The following is an 18,672-nucleotide window of genomic DNA, read 5'->3' on the forward strand; positions in this document are numbered from 1 at the left end:
AGAACCTAACAATTCTAAGTTTAAACAATCTGATTTGTATCAGTTTGTCTGTGTTCATTTCTGATAAATGGCCTAAATTCAATGGTTCACTTGAAACAATGGACCACATTCTTATTAATGCGTAAATTAAATAGCAGTTGCAGGGTCGAAGAAAAAATCCACGAAACGCCAATCGCCATGGGTTGTCAGGAGACTTGCAATCTTTTAATGCTAGCTCCACAAACACAGCATCTTGTGCTGAACCTCTCTGTAATTTTCACGTGTGCTGCAATTGCATATTAGTTATCCGATAAACTGAAGAAAACTTAAGTTCTGAGAATAATATAAAAGCATCCTTTAAATATTGGGATAATTGTCAATGATTGCCAATTGAACTCTCTTGTCCAGAAAGTAAATAATTGCCCCTTATTTTCTAAAAGAACTCTTAAAACAAATCAAAACAAGTAGTGGTAAGAGACTTTAAACAGATGTTTTTAAAGACTTAATTTATCTTTTCTTATTTCTCTTTCCTTACCTCCTTTGACATTGAATTTACTGACCACAATTCATCATCTGACTTCCTCCATTTATTTCTCCATTCTTAAATCTTACTGTTTAAGAAAGTACCATTATTTAACAAGGTTCTCATTTCCCTCATTCTATTATTTTCAGCTCATGGTTTTAACAACTTTGGGCAAAACATTCTAAGACCTAAAAGTGTGTGGGCAAATCTGATTTATGGAGCACAAATGACAAAATCTGGTTCTTATTTTATCTCTATAAGGATGCAAGTTTACATTTCTAGATATCTTAAAAAACATGCACTCAAGTCATTTTATTTTGATGTCTTTATTTATAACTTTTCAATTAAGCATTATTTACACTAGGTTAGAGATTCACATCACACATCACATAGTAGAATAGTAAACATTAATCATTTTACAATACCAATAATATCAATATTATTTCTATTGGCAAGATGACTACAAAGTGAATTTACTTGTGAGACAGAGATTTGGTCTTTGGTTCTATACATCATATCACATGTATTCCTCAGATTCTGTGAGACATGAAAGAATTATGTCCTGGACCAAAGTCTAACATGGATTCCTACTATTAGATTTGTAAGCGTTCAGCACTTTTCAGGTAATGCACTGAAGGCCTGGAAACATCCATTAGATTTGAAGCAGGATGATCGCATATTGAAAGATTTCTCAGTTCAGATACATTATACCTCCCTTTCAGCTGCTCACAAGTTAGTCTTTTGTGACCAGTCCTCTTCTCTTTCAGTCGCTGCCTCCTCCTCCTCAAGGAATGGTGTCTCATCATGAGTCCTTAGATGTTTCACCCCTGGAAATATGAAAACATTATTACTTACAGACAGCCAGATACATCTAACTCTTAATGCACAACAATGTTCGTTCATCCTTTCTAACAGACAAAGTCAAATTTTTATAGGGCTTCATATCAAGTTAATGATGATTACTTTTCAGTGCAAAGTTCCATTAAGAGGGCGAAGTGAAGGTACAACAAAATAATTACATTAACTGGATCCTAACCTCACTTGCAAATCTTCCAGTGAAGTGTGTATGCATTCCTTAAAATGTCATCAAGTCTGTGAACAATGTTGAAAATATCAAAGTTCCAAATATTTGACTGAGGTAAGACAAGCATAGTGTGGTCATGCTGCTCAAAATGTATTTTGAAGTTTTGTGTTTCTTTGTTCAACTACAACTTGCATTCCTCACAATGAGAAAATAAGGATGAGCAGGTTTTTTTTGTCACTGTCAGCATATATGTCACCTCATGAATACCAATAGCAGATGTTTGGGTGTGGACTACTTGCTTTTTAATCGAGGTAACATTAAAATAACATTGACCTCTGTGATAAAATCAAATTTATTTATATATTCATGCAATATGAACTGGAGGTCTGTTGACATTGTTACAATTAAGCACAAGGGGTTTCAATGCTGGTTATGTTTGATTCACGTTTTACTTAGGAACAAGGATAGGGCTTGCTGTAGATTTTAATACATCACTCAAATAAATTCAAGGATCAATGAACAGCTGTTGAAGAGTCTGTTATAGAGTCATAGAGATGTACAGCACAGAAACAGACCCTTCAGTCCAATTCATCCATGCCAGCTAGATAGTTTAACTTAATCTAGTCCTTTTTGACAGCATTTTGCCCATATACCTCCAAACCCTTCCTATTCATATGTCCATCCAGATGCTTGTTAAATGTTGCAATTGTACCAGCCTCCACCTCCTCTGGCAGCTCAATTCCACATTTGCAATAGCCTCAGCACAAAACGATCCCTTTTAAATCTTTCCCCTCTCACATTAAACTTATGCCCTCTAGATTTGGGCTCCCCTACTGTGTAGAAAAGACTTTGATCATTTATCATATCCACACCGCTCATGATTTTATAAACCTCGATAAGGTCACTCCTCAGTCTCTGACGCTCCAGATAAAATAGCCCCAGCCTCTCCATATAGATCAAATCCTCCAACCCTGCCAACATCTTTGTAAATCTTTTTTGAACCATTTCAGGTTTCACAACATCCTTCCTCTAGCAAGGAGACCAAAATTGAAAATAATATTCCAAAAGTGGCCTCACCAATGTCCTGTACAGCTGCAACTTGACCTTACAACTTAATGCACTGGCCAATTAACGCATGCATACATTAGCAAATTTGCTGATGATACTAAGCTGGGTGGCAGGGTGTAATGTGATGAGGATGTTAGGAGATTACAGGGTGATCTGGACAAGTTAGGTGAGTGGTCAGATGCAGTTTAATGTGGATAAATGTATTGTTATCCACTTTGGTGGCAAGAACAGGAAGGCAGATTACTACCTAAATGGAGTCACGTTAGGTAAAGGGGCAGTACAAAGAGATCTGGGTGTTCTTGTACACCAGTCAATGAAGGTAAGCATACAGGTACAGCAGGTAGTGAAGAAGGCTAATAGCATGCTGGCCTTCATAACAAGAGGGATTGAGTATAGAAGCAAAGAGGTTCTTCTGCAACTGTACAGGGCCCTGGTGAGACCACACCTGGAGTAGTGTGTGCAGTTCTGGTCTCCAAATTTGAGGAAAGACATTCTGGCTATTGAGGGAGTGCAGCGTAGGTTCACGAGGTCAATTCCTGGAATGGCGGGAAACCCTTACGCTGAAAGACTGGAGCGACTGGGCTTGTATACCCTTGAGTTTAGAAGACTGAGAGGGGATTTGATTGAGACATATAGGATTATTAAAGGATTGGACAATATGGAAGCAGGAAACATGTTTCCACTGATGGGCGAGTGCCAAACCAGAGGACACAGCTTAAAAATATGGGGTAGACCATTTAGGACAGAGATGAGGAGAAACTTCTTCACCCAGAGAGTGGTGGCTGTGTGGAATGCTCTGCCCCAGAGGGCAGTGGAGGCCCAGTCTCTGGATTCATTTAAGAAAGAGTTGGATAGAGCTCTCAAGGATTGTGGAATCAAGGGTTATGGAGATAAGGCAGGAACAGGATACTGATTAAGGATGATCAACCATGATCATATTGAATGGTGGTGCAGGCTCGAAAGGCAGAATGGCCTACTCATGCACCTATTGTCTACTGTCTATACCAAACACCTTCTTCACTACCCTATCTACCTGTGACTCCACTTTCAAGGAATTATGAACCTGCACTCTAAGGCCCCTTTACTCAGCAACATTCCCCAGGACATTACCATGCAGTGTATAAGCCCTTTCCTCATTTGCCATACCAAAATGCAGCACCTCACGTTATCTAAATTAAATTCCATCTGCCATTCCTCAGCCCATTGACCCAGCTGATCAAGGCCCTATTGTACTCTCGGGCAACTGTCTTCACTGGCCACTAGAGTCATGGAGTTATGGAGATGTACAGCTCAGAAACAGATCCTTCAATCCAACTCATCCATACCAATCAGATATCCTAACCTAATCAAGTTGGATTTAGAACATTACAGCGCAGTACAGGCCCTTTGGCCCTTGATGATTTGCCAGCACTTGGCCCATATCCCTCTAAACCCTTTCTATTTATATACTAATCCAGATGCCTTTTAAATGTTGTAATTGTACCAGCCTCTACCACTTCCTCTGGCAGCTCATTCCATATACGCACCACCCGCTGCGTGAAAATGTTGCCCCTTAGATCCTTTTTTACTTTTTCCCTCTTACCATAAACCTAGGCTCTCTAGTTCTGGACTCCCCCAACCCAGGAAAAATACCATGTCTGTTTATCCTACCCATGCCCCTCATGATTTTCTAAACCTCTATATGGTCACCCCTCAGCCTCTGACACTCCAGGCAAAACAGTCCCAGCCTATTCAGCCTCTCCCTATAGCTCAAACCTCCCCAACCCTGGCAACATCCTCGTAAATCTTTTCTGAACCCTTTCAAGTTTTACAACATCCTTCAGATAGGAGGGAGACCAGAATTGCATACAATATTCCAAAAGTGTCCTAATCAATATCCTGTACAGCCACAACATGACCTCTCAACTCCTATACTCAATGCTCTGATCAATAAAACCAAGCATGCCAAATGCCTTCTTCATTATCCTATCCACCTAAGACTCTACTTTCAAGGAACTATGAACATGCACTCCAAGGTCACTTTGTTAAGCAACACTCCTCAGAACCTTATCATTAAGTGTATAAGTCTGCCCTGATTTGCCTTTCCAAAATGTAGTATCATATACTTATCCAAGTTAAATTCCATCAGCCACTCCTTGGCCCATTGGCTCATCTGATCAAGATCCCGTTGTACTCTTTGCCGCCCACTGCACCTCTAATTTTGGGGTCATCTGCAATCTTACCAACTATACCTCCTATATTCACATCCAAATCATTTATATAAATGACAAAAAGCAGTGGACCTAGCACTGATCCTGGTGGCACACCACTGGTTACAGATCTCCAGCATCTGCAGTCCTCATTTTCTCCTGCCCACCACTGATGTCAGGCTCACCAGTCTATAGTTTCTTGGTTTTTCCTTACCACTCTCCTTAAATAATGACACCAAATTAGCCAAGCTCCAGTCTTCCGGCACCTCCTCTGTGGCTATCAATAGTACAAATATCTCAGCTAGGTACCCAGCAATCACTTCCCTAGCTTCCCACAAAGTTCTAGAGTACACTTGACCAGTCACATGGTATCCAACCAAAAATGCTGCTGTTAGCATTACATTAATAGTCCAATGCATATGAGAATGTTGGAAGCCTACATGTACCATTTGCCTGACAAAGATGAAAAGATTGGGGCTCAGAGAAAGTAAAACAAATAGCTTTGTACAGTTGCCATTTGATACAGCTGAGGATTGAAGCTCAAGGAAGTCCATGAGTGCTTTAGTAGCTGAGAGAGTTTGGTTCAGAGAGACCCAGAGCCAACGCCAGCTTAGTGAAAAGAGCAGTCTGACTGCGAACGAATTGAAATTGTGCCATGAGTGGATGGTGGAATGCAAACTTGAAAATCCAGGGGAGTGCAGTCTCAGGGAAAGAACCACTGAAAGGTTAGCGGTCTTTGAAGCAGTCCAAGTCAGAGCAACTTTTAAGGAATTTCAGAGACTAGATCTTTTAAACTGCAGATCATTGTTCCTTCACAAAGGAAGCAAAGTTTAATGAGAATAAGTGTACCCACAGTATCATTAGGGAGCTGAGAAACCCATGAGATCTGCCTTGATTGCATCCACTATTTGATGTGCTCTGTAGGGTGTTAATAGTTCGTTTGTCAATGCATTTTTACTTCTAGTTGTTTCTGCATGGTAGAAGATTAGTGGATTGTTTTCTAAATGTGTATATGAAATTTCCATTTGTTTGCTCAAATTTGTATATTTTTGTGATATTATTCTTTTATAAGAAACTAGGATCTCAAATTTCATTGACTTTAACCAATGAAGTTACTGATCCTTAAGCAGATTGTAGCATAATCATGACAGGCATGTCCAAGGTGGTCCAAGGATATCTCATCAAACTCTAGATTGAGGATGTGGAGCCTTTTGCACTTGTGGTACATGTGTGAATTTATACTCAATGTCTGTACAGCACACGTTAATGGCACTCTACACTTTGGGGTAGCCCAATATCCCACTAAAGCAATCTACTCATTCCAACTACTTCTCTTCTGAAAGAAAAAATGTAATGTCTTCTCTCTTCCTGCAAAAGCATCAGAGACCTTCCACATACTACAGTATTGATGAACAGCTTAAAAGCAACCAGAATCAAGTGACTAAAGGCCACTTTTAAACCACTGGTAACTCGAATCGCACCTTGCTTAGAGTTTGCAGGTCAGTAAACAACAGGTAGATGATTTTAGTGAACATCTCCTTAGTAAGACAGAGGTGCTAACACACTATTCTTCATCAAGGTTGAGATAAAACAATTGTTGCCTGAAGGCACTATGTAGATATGATATATCTTCCCTACCCCTGCACCCACTTTGTCTTCCAGCAGCTTGCCTTTCTCCATGTCAACTCTATTCATGTGCCTTGCTATGCTGCAAATCAAAGGAATAGAAATGTCAGCACCTGCCTCAGAGCATGCATTATGAGCAGACCCTTTAAGTAAGCATTCACTGCAATTCTACACTATTTCCTGGAAGATTTACCAACTTTACAAACCAATTGCTTCTATTAACTTAATGCTAACCAGCGGAAATCAGTTTGTAATTAACATGAAAGTGGAGGGTGATTTTTTTAAACTGTTTTTGTTGGATGGTTCTTTCTTCTTCTGAATACTTATTCAGCTTAGGTCAAGACTAAGAACGAGCTGGAGTACTTACATCAAAAATGGCAGCTCCAGAGTCAAAGTGGCATTTGTTACAACGATAAATCAGAATTCCACGTGCTGTGGAGAGTTTTAACGCGTGATTCCAAAGTGCGTTTTTTTTAATGGAGGAGTGATACATCCACAAATCACTGTGGATGTAAATTAGTGACTATCTGGAGAGAGGGACCAATGTAGTATAACATCTACATCCAAAATCCAAACAGACTGAACCGTGTTCTCTTGTGACTATCAAGTTATTGAGGAGCTGTGGCCCCACTTTTAACACAACTGCAGATTATGTCCCAAGGTGCAGTCCCAATTTGTGTTTTTTTGCTTTTGGAGGATATATAAGGACAGGAGGCAAAAACCCAATTTCAACCCGACTGCAGTAGACTAATGGGATTGAATACTCTAGTACACACAGCCTGGGTTTGGAAATTAGCATTTTGCAAATGCTATGGTTGAAGAGCTATTGTTGCAGGTAAAGATTTTTCATCACTCTAAATACTGCAAACTCGATAGAAAAGGAAACAGGAGAAAAGGTACTTCATTTAGTCTACAAAACCAAGAATATCCAAAAAATGACTGTTCAACTACAAAAGTCAACATTAATCGTAACCTCGACTGTAACTATCCACTCTTCAAGAGCAATTCATAGACCGAGCCATTTTTTTTCTAAACTTTTATTCTTTTGGATTCACCTTTTACCTCTAATCTGTGTGTATGTACATTACACTTATGATTCTCCTCGCGTTTAATAATTAGTTTACCTACACATTGTTAACTCTAAAAAAATTTGCTAAAAAGGCTCCCTTTAAAACATAAGATTATTTGATCTAGGAGAAAGGTATCAAATGAGAAGAGACCCTTTCTAAATTAAAAGCAAGATACTCTAGATGCTGGAAATCTGAAACAACACAGGAAATACTGGGTAAACCCAGCAGGTCAGGCAGCATCTGTGGAAAAAGAGAGACAGAGCTGATGTTTCACATCCAGAATGACTCTCCTTTAGAACCCGGTTGCAACCTCCCAAGGGGGTGGGCAAATAAACAAGGGGAACCTTGTTTGGGTAGCCCATTTGGAACTGTAATGAATTTGGGAACATCGCATAGGGTCTGGTTGTAACACATTACACATTGACAGATGAAAGTTTGTCTCCCCTACTCCTAACACTGGCTTCTAATATAGGGAGCTAACATTCAGACCAAAATGGTACCCAGCACAGAAATGTATAGCATGGACACCATCTGGATCCAAAATGCCTTCTGTAAAGTCACAAGGTGGATGTTACAAATCAAATTTTGTGGCCTGTAAGTTCTGTGGAGGTTTGGCTAATTTCTAGCTTGTTATTTTACCATCTAATGTCTGTTTATTGTCTAATGGCTTTCAACTGTTTAAGTTGGATTTCTTTCTGAAAACTCTAAACATATTTAAGTGACAGTTCATTCACCAAAAACAAGTACATTAACTTAAATTATTGCAGTCCTGGAAATAGATTGTTTAAACGTATTTGCTGACTTAAGCTAAGGGAAGATTTAGATAGTAGATATAAAATAATATATCATCCAAATAATCAGTACAAGAATCAACTATATTTGATTTTTTAAAGAAAACAGCAGTAAACTTGAAAGCTTACAATTTAAACTAACACCAACTCTCCTAGGTGACATACAGAATATCAACTTAATCACCAACAATTTTCCGCAGGGATCAGTACAGGGTCCCCTTTAGTTTGTCATTTATATAAATGATTTGGATGAGATAATGGGAGGCATGGTTAGTAAGTTTGTGGATGACACCTAAATTGGTGATATATTGGGTAGCGAAGCACGATAACTAAAATTGCAAAGAGATCTTGATCAATTGGGTCAATAGGCTGAGGAATGGCAAATGGAGTTTAATCTGGATAAATGCGATGTATTGTATTTTGGTAAAACAAACAAGTACAGGGCTTATACAATTAATGGTAGGGCCCTGGATAGTTTTGTTGAATGGAGAGACCTAGAGGTTCAGGTACATAATTCTTTGAAATTTGCATCACAGGTAGACAGGGTGATTAAGAAGGCATTTTGCACACTTGCCTTCATTGTTCAGGCCTTTCACTACAAGAGTTGGGATGCCATAGTTGAGAATGTGATGCTGGAAAAGCACAGCAGGTCAGGCAGCGTCCGAGGGCCGGGAGAATTGACATTTCGGACAAAAGCCCTTCATCAGGAATGAGGGATGTTATGTTGACGTTGTAGAAGATGTTGGTGAAGGCTTTTCTGGAGTACTGTCTGCAGTTCTGGTCGCCTTGTAATCAGAAGGGTATTACTAAATTGGAGAGGGTTCAGAAAAGAATTGTCAGGATGTTGCCAGGACTGGAGGGTTTGAGGTATAAGGATTAGGTGGGACTTTCTCACTGGTGTGAAGGAGATGGAGGGGTGACCTATTAGAGGTTTATACAATCATGTAAGACATAGATGAAGTGAATAGCAAAAGTCTAGGGTGGGGGAATTTAAAACCAAAATGCATATTTTAAGGTGAGAGGAGAAAGATTTAAAAAGGACAGGTAGGGCAATATTTTTACACAGAGGGTGATTCGCTTGTGGAATGATCTTCCAGAGGAAGTGGTGGATGCAGGCTCAGTTACAACATTTAAAAGACATTTCAGTAAGTACATGAATAGGAAAGGCGGGACATGGATCAAATGCAGGCAGGTGGGACTAGTTTAGTTTGGGAACATGGTCGGTGTGGACTGGTTGTTCCAAAAGGACTTTTTCCATGCAGTCTGACTATGACTCCACTACAAACACAACTTGTTTAGTCATTTTAATGTCAGAACCATCACACTCAAAGGCAGTATCCCACCCACCAAATCACTTTTTCTGTGCATGTGGAGAGTCATTGACATTGGTCCAGCTCCCTCAGAGCCAGCTCTCAGAGTGAACAGAATGTCTGACACTCCTGTCTATTTCTGTCAGCCAGGGGTCCCTGTTTGGACCAGATTAACAGCTCCAATCAGGGAACTCATATTATATGAGGTCCACCTGGCTGATCTTGTTACAATCACTACAGTCATTAAATCATACGGAACAAAACTAAAGCAGATGCTAATTTAAAAATGTCAGGAATACGATGTCCAAATAAGAATTTATATTTGAAACAACTTTGGAATCTTTCATAACATTAATGTATTAAATAATGTTTAACAGTAACCATTAAGTAATTTTGTTAAAGCTATCAAATCTTAGGTTTTCTTTAAACGCTTTATCATAAAGGTTTCTACCAGGAGAAAATTAAAACATTCATGTGTTGCAATCCAAAGCAAATTGATGGAACTGCCAAGTACAACAAAGCATGAGCAATAAAATATTGAGTGTATTTTTTAAAATTTGTTTTAACATATTTGTGGAGATGACTGTATGTTGGATTTTAACTTGGCAATGCATTGGCACAGAATTGAATTTCAGTGACAGGTTTGATTAGAAGTACAAGCAAAGGAGTGGGCAGGATGGAGTTCTGATATTCAAAGGCTGCACCTCATTTTAACATCTCCTCTTTCGATGCACTGATTAGTGATGTAGTGCCAATAGACAGATATGCTTCCTTACTGGCAAAAAGAGGAAGTACACCAGTGAAAGAAAGAATATGTTGACTATGAAGTTAGTGGCAAGAACATGGTACCACTCTCTTGGATTGAATATTGAAAGCAGTTTAATGATCTAAGCAGGAAAATAGTGGACAATAGCTTATTCACTTCCATGCTAATGTGCATACCACTGCAACTCCACATTCATTTTCTCAAGTCTACTTCAGCATATCACCACTTGTACCATTTTGTCTTATTTGCACACCCATTCATCTCCAAACACTCTTTTCTACATCCCCATTAGTTTACATTCACCCTCATTCTTACGCAGTGTCATACGTCCCCTCATAGTCACCCTCAGTGGTTGCCAGTATGCTTCAAGGTATGAAGTGATGGCAGATTGTCACAGGTCATCAGCATCATGGTAGGTCAAGTATCCTACATCAGGAATCTTTTGTGCCTTTAAATGAATATCTTCTTGTGTTTGCACACAAGCTGCAAATTAATGCTTTGTAAGTCTTTTTGGTTAATAAATGCTCCTGAACTCACGGTGCCTTTACTGCCACTCATCCGTGCGGCTGATGGATACACTGCACCTGTGGGAAGCCATGCATATTCACCAACCTGAACACCTGCTCATTCTGACTGGCATCATTACAGGAAGTGTACGTAAGCACATGTTCTGGCGAAAACACTCGCAGTCACCTGAATTATGCACTGAGGGGTTGGCAACAGCGAGATCCTGTTAATGTCTCCAGTAGAGCCTGAGTAAGATCCAACACTAATGACAACACAACCTTTGTTTTACAGAGCCTTTAAAGTACTAAAATGTTCCAAGGTAGCTCACGGGAGCATTATGAACCAGAATTTGGCACAAAATCACACAAAGAGCTAACAGGGCAGATGACTAAACTTTTAACTAAAGGAAAACAAAAGGAACATCTGGAAAGAAGAAAATTAGGTTCAGGGTGGGAATTCCAAGGCTGAAAGCCCAGGTGGCTGATGCCTTGGTCACCATTAATGGAATAATTTTTAATAGGGATACTCAAAAGGCTAGAATTAGATGAGCATAGCTGTTTTGGGGCTGGAGGAGATTACAAAGGTAAGGAGAGTGCAAGGTCATGTAGGGACTTGATGCCAAGGATGAGAACTTTAAAATTGAGGTGCTGCTGAAGCTAGTTTAAGCCAGAGTGGTGATGTGTAAATGAGAACATAAATAAAAAAAATGAGGAGCAGAGGTTTGGATGCCTTACAATGATTGAGCTAGGAGTGCGCTGGAAAAATCAAACCTAGTAACAAAGGGTAAAAGAATGGATGAGGATTTCAGCAGCAGTTGGAAATGAGATAATACGTGGTCAGAAGCTCACTTCAGTACTCGTTATGGTACCAACATTTGCTCAGCAGCAGACAGTTGCTGATTTAGTGGGATGATGTCAGTCATTAGGAAAAGGAACTTGTAATAGTAATCAAAGTCAATGGCTTCCTCATACTCCTCAATGCTTTGTGGGAAGAAACATCTGTTTATCTAGTACAGAATGTTGGGAGAGCAGTCTTATAATCAGCAAGAGTAGAGGAGTTGAGAGAGATAGTGGTAAGATAGATCTAGGTGACATTTACATACATGTGAAAACAAATATTGAACTTTCAGACACTGTTATCAAGTGGCAACATGTTGATGAGAAATAGGACAGCGCCAAGGATCGATCCTGGTGGAAGCCAAAGATTACAAAGTGGGAACGGGAAGCAAAGCCATTGCAGATGATGGTCTTACTGCAATTAGATAAATAAGATCAGAACTAGAACAAGGTAAACTCACCCAGCTGGATAACAATGGTGAAGCATTGCTGGAGGATCGAGTGATAATCACATCAAATGCTGCAGACAAGTTGAAAAAGATAAAGACGAAAACATTGAGGATGGTATTGACTTTGGCAGAGAGTGGTAAAGCATGAAGCCCAGGTTAACTTGACACAGCTTTGTTCCAGAAGGCTGGAAATATCTATTGCCAGCTGGCAAACACCCTCAGATCTCTGTGGCATTAATGTTTCAACATATTAAGGAATCTTATTCTGTATCTGTCTTTCTTATTCTGTATCTGTCTGGCTTATTCTGTATCTGTCTGCCTTATTTGGCCAGTATGGTTGCCCACAAGCGATACATCTTTGCTAATATCCTCTCTTGTGCGGAGCTGCAAGTCTCTGATCAGCAGAGCCATTGCTGCTCTTATTCATGCTGATCATCTTTGTCCTCATCAGGTGCCTAAAATAAACTAGCATGAGTAGAGCTTCATAATGCAAGTCAGATGTACAAACCTCCAAATACAACTGACACCTTGAAAAAGTAACTTCTCAGCACAAGTCTGTGAACAAGTCATCCATAAAAGGAAGGAGGAAAGCAGTAATGTGGAGGCAGTATTTATCAATAAAATTCCCTGTTATTGTTGAGGCCCTCAATTGCTTTCATGCTCATCATGAATTTAAAGAGGAGCTTCTGGAAGCTAGATATACAATAAAACTGCAAAAATTGTCTGCTGGAATACTGAAATTGACAACTTACTTCTCTGGAAGGGATTGTACATACACACACAGCTTAACGTGCAGGCAATAAATGCAGAAGTTGGTGGATTGCAGCAGGCCTCTTGAAGGGGTTCACATGTTTCCATGACTAAACAATCCACCCACATTCAAAATCATGTTCCTTGTCATATTATACATCCCCACTTTGACCAACACGTTTCACACAATGCCAAAACTGGTATGGAAAAAAGAATTGACCAAACTTGTCTTTTCAACAACGGTACAGAGAGTGAAATCAAGTTTGGGGCATATACACATGGGGTTATGGTAATATCTAAAATGTCATAAATTAATGTTAATACAATTTTTTTTAAAAGTCTTCATTTTTATCATGATGAAGGTAACTGACATTCCACGGATAGATTTTCAGAACCAGAAAAATTATCCATTTAGGAATCATGACTTAGAACACTGTTAAAATCCCAGCTACAATCCTTTATGAACCAATCTAGCTGCATTAGGAGGACTGGGCTTATCCAGTGGTCCTTAAATCAATATCTGCAGGCTACTGCCGAGAAATTTTATTTTAAAACGTTTTCTCTGAACACAGGTACTCCCTCTCAGCTTCAAGTTCAAATCATGGGATGCTCTCAGTGAACACTAGACTCATCCCAACCACCCGATGGCTGCCTTCCTCAATTCCATCTCAGTTTCTCACTCAGGCTAAAGGAATGGTTAAAGCACAGATCCTTTAATGGCCCTATATAAACACCTAGTATTGTTTTGTTTTTAAACACATTTCTTTTGTTAGGATGGCTTCTTAACAACTTTGAGTGTCTCAATAAGCTTGTGCACTTGCTTGGCACTTTCCCACCTTTTCTCAACGTGCAAGTGTCTCGAACTCTTGCAAAATGATGCCTTATCTCTACCAAATGTGTCTGGGACTCAGCTGCTAAGGTATGTCTTACCTCCCTAAATGGGGAGAAACATAAAACATTCCTCCATTCATTACATCACATTTCTCCCCCCGCCCTCCACACCACCATCATGTGTCTCACATCCTTACAATTCCTCAATCCCACCCTTAGCAACCTCAGTCCTCCACCATCCCCCAAGGCCCTCATACTCCTGATCTACTTTATGTATAATTCCACACACCACCTTTCTCCTTTCACCTACCAGACAAATGTATTGAGCGTTAATGCACATTGGAGAAAAATATAGTTTTGTTACTCAACGTTAAGTACTACACTCCATTGAGAAAACAATTCTCATTCATAAGTGTGGATTTTGACACTTGCTGACATGACTCGACACACCAACACTATTGATATTGGTAACACTCTTGACACTGTTAACAAAGCTTTGACGAAGGGTCAGTTAGACTTGAAACATCAGCTCTTTTCTCTTCTTACAGATGCTGCCAGACCTGCTGAGATTTTCCAGCATTTTCTCTTTTGATTTCTTCATGGTCAGTTGGTCATTAAAGTAGGCGGGTGCCTCGGAGTACCAGCCATGCACATATTATGGTCCGCCCCCATGAAAATGAGAAATGCCAAATTCAGGGCGGGAATTAAGATTTCCAACCTTGCCTGGCAGAGCACCTGGCCATCATGGTGAAAATTGAGGGCTCCACTATTACTAAAAGTGATGTTTGGGGAAAAGCGATTGTGAAATGCACACACTGATAAATATTTTCACTAAATTTGCATGAAAATTTTATGATTACATAAATGTGACAAATTAAAAACAAAAACTGTCAAAAATGTAATTGACACTGTCCAGTTACACTGGCACAACAGGGCTACATGAGAATCTGATAAAATAAGTGGAGAGTGTACACTCTTATAAGCCAACATGCATTGCATGCAGGTAGTGAATAAAGAATCTTATACCTACATCTGCTAATAGCTCCTTTTTATATGCAATCAGCCAGAATATGTGTTTGTTTTCTGCATTTATGAGCTGCTTTGAGCATAGCCAGCATTGGAAAAATGCACTGCTGGATTCTGTACTCCCAACCCCGTTTCCACCTCCTTTGGACAAATCTGAAGGTGAGTGCATATAAACTTCAGCAGGGACTGTGCCATTGCATTCCTGTCCATCCTTCGCAAACACTGCATTTAAACAGAGAAAAGGGCATGTGGAGACTTTAGGTGACCTATCTGCCATTTAAGGGATGATGATGGGTCAAATTGCCTCTTTCTGTACTGTAACAAATTGTGATTCTGTGACTTAGTTCTGTATCCACAGGAGTAGTGAACTGGAGCTTAAAGCCACTGGAGAGAACCTCCAAGTGAACCTCCAAGGACTGGTTTGCAGTGCTAAAAGAATGTAACGACATCACACAGATGGTCAAAATTGGTAAATGTATATTTTAAATATTATATTCTTACAAATCGTATTATTAGCCCGAAGCACTACCTAATTCACCACCATCGTCCACTCATCGACCAGCAAACCCGATAATGACTCATATTTAACATCTGTGCATTCACCTTATCCTCACACTAAAATCTGCTAAAAGATTAATACTCACAATTCAATGTTTGTTCACACTGTTCATAACACGGGCACACTACGCAAATGGATCGTACCACCACTCAGTGACACAATCTCCTCGCTCATGTAGGTTAAGTTGCACATGACCACAGGCACTGGCACTGAAACTGTATGAAATAGATATTCCTGCATGTCCTAACTTCAATGGAGGAGATGGCACCTTACATCATGGAAGAATCAGTTAGTGCAAGTCAGGTAGATTGGCCATGTTAAATTGCCCACAGTTTTCAGGAATGCATATGTTCGGTGCATTAGCCATGGGAAATGCAGGGTTACAGGGATAAGGTAGGGGGGTGGGTCTGGGTGGGATGCTCCTTGGAGGGTCAGTCTGCACTTGTTGGGCTGACCACTGTTTCCACACTGTAGGGATTCTATGAAACCATGACTGAGGTTACAGGAACCAGAGGTTGCTGCTTGGCCTGGCAATGGTGCAGGAGCAAGATTAGGGTGGTGCTGAGGAGCAGAAAAATCAACGTTTCAGGCAAAAGCCTTTCATTAGGAATCCCGAAACATTGATTTTCCTGCTCCTCAAATGCTGCCTGACCTGCTGTGCTTTTCCAGCACCACTCTAATCTTGACTTTGATCTCCAGCATCTGAAGTCCTCACTTTCGCCTAATGGTGTAAGAAAAAGAAAACATTGATGATTAAAAACTGCCATTTGATCTGACACTTATAGCTAACAGCCTGGTTAAAACCACTGTGCATACTATAGAAGGTAATGCAGAGCCTGGATCTGCATCTCGTGAGTGTCTGGGCATAAATGCCACAGGGGGATAAAAGGTAAAGCAGGTATCGGGTCATCAGAGGCTAAAGTCATGCACAAATTTTGTTGCACATGGCAGATTTCATGGGAAAGGATTCAAAAACATCCAGATTGGTTGGCACAATAAACTAAAATGGAAAAGGACTGTGTTAAAACAATGATTGTGAAAGGAGCTGCTTCACTTTTGATTAGATTAGATTCCCTAGTGAGTAAACAGGCCATTCGGCCCAACAAATCCACACCAACCCTCCAAAGAGTAACCGACCCAGACCCATTTCCTTCTGACTAATGCACCTAACACTATGGGCAATTTAACATGGCCAGTTCACCTGACCTACACATCTTTGGACCGTGGGAGAAAATCCAACAGACAGTCACCCCAGGCTGGAATCTAACCCAGGTCCCTGGTGCTGTGAGGCAGCATGCTAACCACTGAGCCACCGTGCTGCCCCAAATTTTAAAACCAAATTCTTGGAACTCGTATAAGAAAACAAAGAACTGTAGATGTTGGAAATCTGAAAATAAAATCAAAAGCAGTTCTGAAGAAGGGTCACTGGGCTCAAAATGTTAACTCTGTTTTCCCTCCTCAGATACTAGCCAGATGTGCTAAGTTTTCTGTAACTTCTGTTTTTGTTACTAGAATTTATTGAGTTGTGTTTACAGTATACTGTTGCTTTGTTGAAGCAGTGGGAGAAGCGGTCCTGGCACTGGGTGGGGTGTGCGTAGAGCTAGCTTTGCCCGGCAGCAGTTTGCTTATTGGTTTGAGCAATCAGGAGTTGTGGTTGCCAGAAGTCCTCAGTTTGATGATGAGAGAAGCCTCACCACCAAGGATATATTTCCCTCCCCTCCCCTATCAGGGTTCCGGAAAGACCATTCCCTCCGTGACTCCCTCGTCAGGTCCACACCCCCCACCAACCCGACATCCACTCCCGGCACCTTCCCCTGTAACCGCAAGAAATGCAAAACTTGTGCCCACACCTCCCCCCCTCACTTCCCTCCAAGGCCCCAAGGGATCCTTCCACATCTGTCACAAATTCATCTGCACCTCCACACACATCATTTACTGCATCCGCTGCACCCGATGTGGCTTCCTCTACATTGCAGAATGCTTCAGAGAACACTTCTGGGACACCCGGACCAACCAACCCAACCGCCCCGTGGCTGAACACTTTAACTTCCCCTTTCACTCCGCCAAGGACATGGAGGTCCTTGGCCTCCTCCATTGCCAGCCCATGGCAACACGACGCCTGGACGAAGAGCGCCTCATCTTCCGCCTAGGAACCTTCCAACCACAAGGGATGAACGCAGATTTCTCCAGCTTCCTCATTTCCCCTCCCCCCACCTTATCTCAGTCCCAACCCTCAAACTCAGCACTGCCTTCCTAACCTGCAATCTTCTTCCTGACCTCTCCACCCCCACCCCCTCTCTGGCGTATCACCCTCGCCTTAACCTCCTTCCACCTATCGCATTCCCAACGCCCCTCCCCCAAGTCCCTCCTCCCTACCTTTTATCTTAGCCTGCTGGACACACTTTCCTCATTCCTGAAGAAGGGGTTATGCCTGAAACGTCGATTCTCCTGCTCCTTGGATGCTGCCTGACCTGCTGCGCTTTTCCAGCAACACATTTTGCAGCTCTGATCTCCAGCATCTGCAATTCTCACTTTCTCCGGACTGCAGAAGAGACAAAGTCTCTCTCTTTCTCTGCAGTGAAGTAACACAAACCTGGAAGACAGCTAGATATTTGCTCCTTTCAGTTGATGTAAGCTGTTGCCTTTAATTGGTAACTGAAAGAATTTAACTTTAGTGTCCCTAACAATATGTTTCTTTTGCAAAGGAATTGCAAAGATGGAAATAAGGAAATCAAAGAATAAAAAGTCTTGGAAAGCAAAGTAGAAACTCACTGAAACCTGTGGACTGGTGCTTTGGAACTGCTTTTCCCCAGCATACTGTGCTCCACTCATAACACCCATGTTTGTTTTTCTGTGCCTATTTATATCTGTCTGAGTTTAATAAGGAGTTAGAATATCCGTCTGACGTTAAAAGTTTATATTATTGTTTGCCGGTGGTTAGGTTTGATTTACTTGTAATAAATAGTCATTTCCTGATAAGTTCAGAAAGCTGGTCAGTGTTTTCTGTTAAGCTGAATCCATCAGACATGTAAACTTGGGTCTTTGAGTACTTTGACTATATTCTTTATTTTTGTGATGACACCAGGATTGGTGAGATTCGACTATCAGTGAACTTTCTGAAAAGGGTCATGACTTTTGTTAAGTGCTATTTCATTGTTTGGCCTGCACATGTACTGATAACCCATTGCTGGGCTTTCCAGAGTCAGTGATGCTCCCACGTATCCTCCAAGGCCATCTGTAGTCTCCCACCACTGAAAGTTCGCACCCTTCTACCAGCCTTACTGCTGCCACTGGGTTAACACTGCAAAACCAGGCAAAGACATAAAACACAGACACTAAGGGAATGTACAAGAGAGAGTTATTGGCTT

The 18,672-nt window shown here is 40.8% G+C and overlaps 1 protein-coding gene across 3 annotated transcripts in view; it reads right to left on the minus strand.

Moving 5' to 3' along the window:
* Positions 1-829: 829 nt before the first annotated feature.
* ppp1r1c (protein phosphatase 1, regulatory (inhibitor) subunit 1C) overlaps positions 830-18,672 on the minus strand; it is a 122,876-nt gene continuing 105,033 nt past the window's right edge. For all 3 annotated transcript variants that reach the window (XM_072579070.1, XM_072579071.1, XM_072579069.1), the window contains one exon: positions 830-1,329. In XM_072579070.1, the coding sequence (XP_072435171.1) occupies positions 1,229-1,329 (101 nt within the window). In that variant the 3' untranslated portion in view covers positions 830-1,228. The remainder of the gene's footprint in view (positions 1,330-18,672) is intronic.

This window comes from Chiloscyllium punctatum, chromosome 10 (assembly GCF_047496795.1).
Source record: "Chiloscyllium punctatum isolate Juve2018m chromosome 10, sChiPun1.3, whole genome shotgun sequence".
NCBI lineage: Eukaryota > Metazoa > Chordata > Chondrichthyes > Orectolobiformes > Hemiscylliidae > Chiloscyllium > Chiloscyllium punctatum.